The 9,090-nt window shown below is 31.4% G+C and overlaps 1 protein-coding gene across 1 annotated transcript; it reads left to right on the top strand.

The window, feature by feature from the left end:
* The first annotated feature begins 1,027 nt into the window (after positions 1-1,027).
* Positions 1,028-3,204, top strand: LOC145070924 (protein IQ-domain 26-like). Its single transcript, XM_079017877.1, has 3 exons — positions 1,028-1,478; positions 1,581-1,757; positions 2,374-3,204. Exons 1-3 carry the CDS (start codon positions 1,113-1,115, stop codon positions 2,971-2,973), a joined length of 1,143 nt encoding a protein of 380 aa, XP_078874003.1. The 5' UTR covers positions 1,028-1,112; the 3' UTR covers positions 2,974-3,204.
* The last annotated feature ends 5,886 nt before the right edge of the window (positions 3,205-9,090 follow it).

The following is a 9,090-nucleotide window of genomic DNA, read 5'->3' as shown; positions in this document are numbered from 1 at the left end:
TGCAATATATTTTTTTCTATTTCTGAAAATACATTATTTAAAGTCTTCAAATACATTTAAATTATTGATGATAAAAACTAAATTCTTTAAAAAAAATATTTAATAGGCAAAGTGTTGTATATTTTCCTAATGTGTAATGACATTCAATATATCTTTAAAAAGTTTTTGTTTTTCTTTAAGTCTTAAATAAATATTTTAACTGTTTAATTATATTCTTATAATCATAACAAACATGCTCTTAGTTAAATATTAATGTACATCTAAAAAAAGCGTTGCATTTTTTTTCTCAAAAAACATAAATAAGTTTTTCTAAAACGAAATATTAATACAACAAAATAACGGGATCATTAAGTTATAACTTAATTTATTTATTTTAAAATTTTATTTTTATGTAGTTAGTAGAAATAAAAATCAATTATTTGATTAAAATGAATGCATTATCAGTGGACTGTTCAAACTTTTGAGCCACTCTACATCACCCTTTTACTTTCTCTCTTTTTTCCTGCTTTTCCCCCAAGCAAAAACCACTTTTAGAATCAGATTCTGCTACCATTTTATATATATATATATATATATATATATATATATATATATGAAAAAAAAATTCTTTATTTTTTCTCCCGTACATATATCTATGCTCAGATTTTGATTTGTATTTTTTTAAATTTTTTTTTAAAGTGTCATCACTTTAAAATAAGTCATCATCCGATATATATATATATATATATATATATATATATATATATATATATATATATATATATATATATATTTTGAGAAAAAATTCAAAAGAAACATATTTTATGATATAAAAAAAAATTCATATACATATTTGAAAAAATTGAGATTTTTTAAAAAGAAAATTCAATGAAAGCACATGCACACGTACATTTTAGCACCTTTTTGGCTTGTTGATTTTATTATGAAAATTAAAGAAAAAAAAAGCAAGAGAGGAAAATCGACCAATAGATGTGACATATTTATGCAACAAATGAAGCCTAAATTTTCTCTCTCCCTTGAATATCTTTTAAATATTTTAAGTTGGTGCGTTTTAAATTGCATACTCCAACTGGTCCTCACTCCTCACCCTTTTTTATAGATCTCTCTACTGTATGTTCTCAGATTCTGGAAGAACAATGGGCAGAGTAACACGGTGGTTGAAGGGGCTGTTTGGAACCAGAAAACAAAAAGACTCCGGTGACCGGAAAGACACCAATAGTTCATGCGTCGGCCGCTCACGTAGAGACCCCACCATTTCTCCGCCGGATAAACCAATTTACATCACCCAGTCGGAGGAAGACCAGAATAAGCATGCAATTGCAGTTGCTGCTGCCACTGCCGCCGCCGCTGACGCTGCCGTTGCTGCCGCCCAAGCTGCCGTTGCCGTCGTTAAGCTCACTAGCCAGGGCCTTTTAGCCGGTGGTGGACGGGAAGTTTCAGCTGCCATCAAAATTCAATCGCTGTTTCGTGGATATTTGGTAAACAAAACTTTCATTACTTTATACCGGAGTTTGGTGCTAATCATATTTTTGTGTTAAATTACGAAATTGGGTCTTATCTAATGAATAAAATTGAAACAGTCAAGAAAAGCATTGAGGGCATTAAAGGGATTAGTGAAACTTCAAGCATTAGTGAGAGGATATATGGTGAGAAAACAAACAGCTGCTACACTGCGCAGCATGGAGGCTTTGGTGAGAGCGCAATCTAGCGTTTGTGCGCAGAAATTTCATGCCATGAACAGACTTCAAGATTCAAAAGTAAGCAAACAAACAGCATTTTTCTTAATTTCCAATTCTTTTACAATTATAAGTTTTTCATGTTATAATGATTCATTACTAAGGTTACTAATTGTTTGCTTGGCAATCGTTACAAACTATAAATGAGTTCAAATTGACGGATTTAATTTTGTTTTTTAACTGATATTTTAGGCATTAAATTATGAATAGGTAAAGATGAACATTGTATATTTGAATTAATGTACTTTTTTAATCGATTCCTATATTGTTTTTAGCTTTAAACTGATCATCATGTTCTTTATAATGTGTGAAAGACAGAACTTTGGTTCATAAGAATAAGAATATTCATTTTATTGTATATTTTCATAAAAACAGAATGTTTTTTTTCATGTTTTCTCTGCTACTTCCGTAAAAACATTGATTTAATTGCGATTATAATTTATAAGTCAAGCATGCTAGTCGACTCGTTTTGTATCTTATTTAGTCAAATGTGAAGAAATTATTTTATTTGGTCTAACCCAAAGTAGATTATTGTACGAATAATTAGTAATAATGAACACACGCCAACTTTTTCTAAATTTCTAACTTATGAGATATAATTCAATATTTTATTTTATCATTATTTGTTTCATAATAGGAGAGGTTTGATGAGACGAGAAGTGACCACACATCTATTCATAGCAGAAGATTTTCAGCTTCATTTGAATCTTCCTTAAATGATGAAAGCCCAAAAATTGTTGAAATGGACCCTGGGTATGGGAGGCCCAAATCAAGATCTAGAAGGGCTAACACATGGGCTTGGACACCGGGTTATTCAGATAACATGTATGCCCAAACCGCCTCATCCCCACATAGCCATCAATCCCCAGTCCGTTTACCAATACCTAGTTCACAGAGCCATGAGTTCGAGTGGGCCCCACATTTGGTGCCCACTCGATACAGACCGGTCTCTCCGTCTAAGAGTGTATGCACAGATGGGTCATCGAGTAACCGGAGTTACATGGCTAACACTAAGTCATTCAATGCTAAGTTAAGGTCTCATAGTGCACCGAAACAAAGACCAGAGTTTGGATTTGGAGTCAAGAAGAAGGTGCCACTTAATGAAATGATGGAGTCAAGAAATAGTGTAAGTTTTGGGGTGAAAATGCAAAGATCAAGCTCACAAGCACAAGAGGCCACAAGTTTCAAGAATGCTATTATGGGTAGGCTTGGTGGGTCCTCGGACATTCAATGGTGAGCATTAAGCATTTATGTTGATGATATTTGAGTTTTTTCGATTGAAAAATTGTGCATAAGATTCAAAAGCTAGATCACATGTGATTTCAAAATATGGGTTTTAGAAATTTATGATACTAGTAGTTTAATGTTGACCTACACAAGAGATCAAGATTAATTTAATCACATTATTAAGTGATGTTTGTATGGATAATTTTAAATATTTATTATTCTTAATAGATTATTTTGTTAATTAGATATGTCACATTATACTTAAAATAGGCCTACCTCAATCGTCAAAACAAATAATACATTTGTTTTAAATTGTTTGGGATGGTAGAAAAATATATATTAAAAACCTTTTTGTTTACATCAGCGTCATTTTATATATATATATATATATATATATATATATATATATATATATATATATATATAGGGTTAGGTTATTTTGTTTTCACTATCTATTATGTGCATGTATGATTGATTATGGACCAATCATTTTAGTTATTTTAAGAAAGTAATTAATGCATATTATATGTTGAAGATATAATGGATATTAATTACATCTTCAGCATTTAATATGCATTAATTACTTTCTTAAAATAACTAAAATGGTTGGGCCAGAGTTAATCATACATGCACACAATACATAGTGAAAACATTTGAACCTAAGTCTATATATATATATATATATATATATATATATATATATATATATATATATATATATATATATATATATATATATATATAATTTTTCTTTTGTATTATCATTTTCCATCTTCAAACTTTTTTAAGTGAAATATCAATCTTATTCCTCTTGTGCCATAAATTTCTTAAATAAAACATTTAAAATAGCATACAACTATTAAATAGTTAATAAAAACTAAATTTAACTAATAAAAAAACATTAAAAGAATAAATTGAAATCGTATTTCGCTAGAAATATTTATGGATCTATCCTAATAAATAAGATTGATTTTGCCGAATGTCTTTCTCTTATTCAATTGACCACATGTCATTTTGTCATTATTTTAAGATATATTATTTTCCACTGGTCATTTACTTAATTTTTTTATTTTCAATATATCATTAATTTAGTTTCCATAAATTAAACCTACGATAATGACTATTAATTTTAAATTTCAATTTCAATTTCAAATAAAATTACAATTTAAATATTTGTGTTTAATATTTTGTTATAACTAATCTGTTTAATACACGAGTCTGATAATTAAATATATAATTTTAATTTATTTATTTTTTGCATGGTTTTTTCTCATAATTTTCAAATTCAAATAAACTTTCCATTTAATTGTTCTTATTTAACATTTTGTTTTCATCAACCCTTATAATATACGAATCTTACAACTAGTTTTCTAATATATGCCCTAAGTACACATATAAGAAGTATTATTTGGAGTACTAATTATAAAAAATATTACCATAATTAAATATGATAAACATTAATAATGTGTTATATTACCATAACTAAATGTAAATACATTAATTATAAAGAATATTATTTATATTTAATACTTATCACATTTAATTATGATAATATTCTTTATATTTAATGTTTTTTTATATGTGCACTTAGGGCACATATTAGAAAATCTCATAATAATAAGAGTAAAATGATAAAACATATATTTAATCCATTGGAGGTACTAACTGTTAGGGGTGTTGAAAACTAGATATCCAAACATTGGATATCCAAAAATTCGGATAGCTAGGTTATAATATCCGTATTTGTATGCAGAATTTCGGATACAAATTCGGATATTAACTTCAAATATCTGAAAATGTTGGACTAGCAAAAACTAACTTCTAAAATTTTTGTATATTATGCCTAAATAAGCCAAACAAAATATTACCCATTGGAAAATGTTTATATATATATATATATATATATATATATATATATATATATATATATATATATATATATATATATATATATATATATATATATAACTCGTATAGTACGTGGTTGACAAAATAAAATAACATAAAAACTATAAATGTCATAATCATTAATCAATCATAAATTTGCAAGTAGATTTTAAATACAACATTGGATTATTTTTTCGTAAGTTTATTATCGATATTTTTAATTAATATGTAATATGGTTTCTAAATATAAAAAAATGATCTTTAATGTAAGATTAATGATAAAATCATTATGTTGTGTGTTGTAATGAAATACATGTAATAGATTGAAAAAAAACAAGACAATCATATATGATAATACTATTGTTTTATATTCACAAAAAGAAAATAAAAAAATAATTACAAAATAATAAAATAGACTTCAATGGTAAAAAAAACATAGAAAATACGTACAAACATACAGACACATACACATAGACAAAGATATAGACAAAGATATTGTTTGTTTTTCCAGAACACAAAATAAAGGCTTACAAAACTACATTGAGTGATTGAATCTCAAAGAGTATAATGACATACTAATAAGTTATTAAAATATTTTTTTTCATAAAAATAGACACTTTACCATTCACTTCGATTATAGCAATGTAGAATACATTGTTATTTTAAGGGAAAATGACATATATGCCCTTTAAACTTTCTAGGGTTTACCCATTTAGCCACTTAACTTATTTTGTGGCTTTCTAAGGGAACAAATTACACTTTGTCGCGTCGATTAGGTCCTTTTGGGCAAAATGAAGGGGTTATCCGGTTACCCCTTTGCCACATCAGATGTTTGTTGACCAATTATTTCTTATCCCAATACTATTAATCTTCTTCCCCATCTGATATCCCTCAATCATGTTGCCTGATACACATTAGTAAACATCAAAATCATGTTGTCATGTTCTGATTACGCCGATAATTATGTGAGGTTAACAAAGTACACACCCAATAACATTTCTCCCAAAATCATTGTCGCTAATTTCTACTTTCTTGTTATTGGGACCTTAGCTGTTACACCATTAGCTCCTTACTCACCTGATTATTCCTCTTATTATCGTCATTGGTGCTACAATGGTGAAAGAAGGGATCAAATATTGGCAAAGACAATAACAGGTATGTCCACAAGTTTGAAATTTAGATATTTCATGATTGAATGGTAGATCTGATAGGAAGTTAAACCTTATTTAATTTCGAAATTTCTAATCTATCTTCAGGATCATGAAGTAAATAATCGAAAAAGTTAAAGTTCATCGTAGTGGTGGAGTTTTTGAATCGAGCCAATGGAAGAAACTAAGAGTGGAGATATAGTGAAAGTAGAAAAAGACGAATTCTTCCCTGCAGGTCTTCTATTGCTTTCACCCAGCTAAAATGATGCAATCTGTTATGTTGAAACAATGAATCTTGATGGCAAAACACAGATTCCAAGCTTCGAAACACAAATTACATCTATGGCGCCCCTGCAACTCCACTGGCCGCCGCACACAAACAAGCCATTGATTGAAACTTTTCTGCTTCTGTTTCACCTTCGTCGAGTCAACCAAGCACCGAAAGGCTTCCACTTTTCTGATTTTAGTTGCGTTCCTCTTCATTCTCGATCGAATGCCTTTTTTCAAACTCTTCCATTTAACACAGAGGAAAATGATAAACAGTAAAGAAATGGGCCCAATTTTTGGATATGTGGCACTCAAACCGGTTATAACAAGTCAAGAAGACTAAAAAGACAGGTAGCCACAAGTTTGTTCCCTTATAAAGCCACTTAAAAAGTTAAGTGACTAAAAGAGTTAACCCTAAAAAGTTTATAGGGCATATATGTCATTTTCCCTTATTTTAAGGTAATCTTGCAAAATAAAACTTTTTAAAAAAAATACCAACAGACTTTGTTTTTTACTTTTATAACAAAAAATGGTAATAGTTTATGTACCTTTTTAAAAATAAAATAAAATAATATAAATAATATGAACCATTCATGTACTTTGAGAAAATATGAACAAAGGGAGGGTGATTATATGTTTTTTTTTCTTTTTTTAGTTATTCTAATATAAATAAATGATAATGAAAATATCAAGGGGTAATTTCATCATTTTAAAAATATACAAAACAAATTGGACCGAACTTGCAACAAAATTAAAAGTTTGGACCGGTGGTGCAAATCCAAACCTTTTTGAACCAAAGTGACAATTTTTGACAGACCATAGGGATCATTCTTGCAACTTTTTCATCCGATTTTGGTCCATACTGCAAGGTTTCAAATGTATTTTGGTATTTGAATCATTAAACCCAACTATGCAACCCTTTTTTTAATATAAAACTACCATTTTAATATTATGTTGTATTTGTAACGTTCTGTTCCGAATTGACTCCTAGTCTGAGGTTGTGGCTCGAAGGTCGGTCATTATAAGGATTATGGATTTTGGGTAGGTAAGATCTAGGCCCATTTGGGTGCAGGTGATGTATTATAAGTGATCCGGGTGTTTGGTTCGTGTTTTGGAGCCTAGGGGTATTTCGGTAAAGTGGCAGTTCGGGCTTTTGTAGAAAATGGATTTTTGTTCGGAAGGTCTTAAGAAAGGGTTGATTTGTTAAAATTATAGGGCTTCTCGTCACCTTTCCGTGGATATAAGGATCATCGGAATCGGGCTTATAACGAAGAAGTTATGGCCTTTAGAAGTTTCGTGGTTTTCAGGCTTAGCCAAATACACGGGGCGTACACAAAGAGTACGCGGGGCGTACTAGTAAAGAAGCTAGTATGTTGGTCGTACCTTGGAGTACGTTGGGCATACTGACCAGGATGGTTGCGAATGTTCCCCGAAGTATGATAGGCGTACCATATGTACGTCGGGCGTACTCCAGTCAGATTAGAACCCTAATTTAGGGTCTTGGACCCTATTTAAGCTCCTTATCTCATAACCTAACCCTAATATCTTCAGCCTCCACCCCTTTAAACCCTAGAAATCTTCATATATCATCCATGGTGGCATTTTGAGCTTATGGAATTCATTTTTGGGGTGTTTGATCCATTTTCAAGAAGATGGAGTTCGATGCAAGGATGGGAATCAAGGAGGAGCTTATGGATCTGTCTTTTATGACTCATTCTCAGCTTGATGAAGGTATAAATCTTTGAAATTGATCATTCATCTCTTAGATCTACCATTTTTGGGTTTTGGTTCCTTTTTTCTCCCAAGGATGAAGCTTTATGCTTCAAATTCGATTCTTAGACTTGGGGTTGCCACCCTTGATGCTATTTGAGTCCCTAAGGCAGAAAGTTGTCATCTTGAAGGTCTTAATGGGTTCATGCATGAGTTAGGGTCACTTTTATGGAAGTAGAATGCCATTTTTGGAGTTTGGGGCATGCAAAGTCACCAAGTCAGCGACTTTATGGGTTTAGACGTTAAGTATAGCTTAGATCTATGATTTAGACTGGTGGGATCAAGCATTAAGAACTTAATGAATTTTGGGCATGAGTTGTTTGTACGTTGGGCGTACAATGTACTACGTTGTGCGTAGAATCCATTTGCCCAGTACGCTAAGCGTACAGAAGAGGTACGCTGGGCGTACGGTCTCAGGAGGACTTGGGCCTTAGTGGACTTCGGACCTTTGGGCCCTAATGGTTTTGGGCATGGATTTGTGGTTTGTTGGGTCTGAATGTATCATGGGCCAATATTGGAATAGTTGGGCCTATTGGGCCTTGTGGCCCAATATAGAAATGGACTTCACATTTATGGGCCTCGGTTTGGGCCAATTTTTGGATTAGGTTGTTGAGGACCTTCGTGAGCCAATTGGGGTCAAGATTATTGACTAAGGAGAATATTGGGTTGTAGTATAAGGTCCATTAGAAAGGTCCGGGCCAAATTTGGAAAATTGGGCCATTGATGGTTTTATGGACATTATAGTGTTGCGATTTTATTTTAGGTTTAGGCCTTAGTTTTGGATCATACTGGGCCAGGGGTAGAATGATCATTTTACCCCATGCATGGATTAAGGATTATGGTATGGGACCCAAATTGCTAATTGGGTATATTGAATGGTAGTGACAGCTCAGAAAGCTGGAAGGGCAACAGCTAAGGAATTCATGCGGGAAGCTTCTGCAGTGCGAGGTGAGCCTCCTTACCATACCAATGGGTCTAAGGCATCAAGGATGGTCCATTTATTTAGTTATGATGATTATTGGGAATGTGCTATCGATACATTATGTATTTATGTG

The sequence above is a fragment of the Lactuca serriola genome, chromosome 8 (assembly GCF_051521515.1).
Source record: "Lactuca serriola cultivar US96UC23 chromosome 8, Lser_US96UC23_V15, whole genome shotgun sequence".
Classification (NCBI taxonomy): Eukaryota; Viridiplantae; Streptophyta; class Magnoliopsida; order Asterales; family Asteraceae; genus Lactuca; species Lactuca serriola.
The sequence above is the reverse complement of the archived record's forward strand: the minus strand, read 5'-3'. Positions and strand labels throughout refer to the sequence as shown.

Excerpts from the sequence above, each read along its gene's own strand:
- LOC145070924 (XM_079017877.1), top strand. The coding sequence starts at position 1,113 with ATGTTCTCAGATTCTGGAAGAACAATGGGCAGAGTAACACGGTGGTTG. Across the intron at positions 1,479-1,580 it reads CGCTGTTTCGTGGATATTTG|TCAAGAAAAGCATTGAGGGC; the intron begins GTAAACAAAACT and ends AAATTGAAACAG. Across the intron at positions 1,758-2,373 it reads ACAGACTTCAAGATTCAAAA|GAGAGGTTTGATGAGACGAG; the intron begins GTAAGCAAACAA and ends GTTTCATAATAG.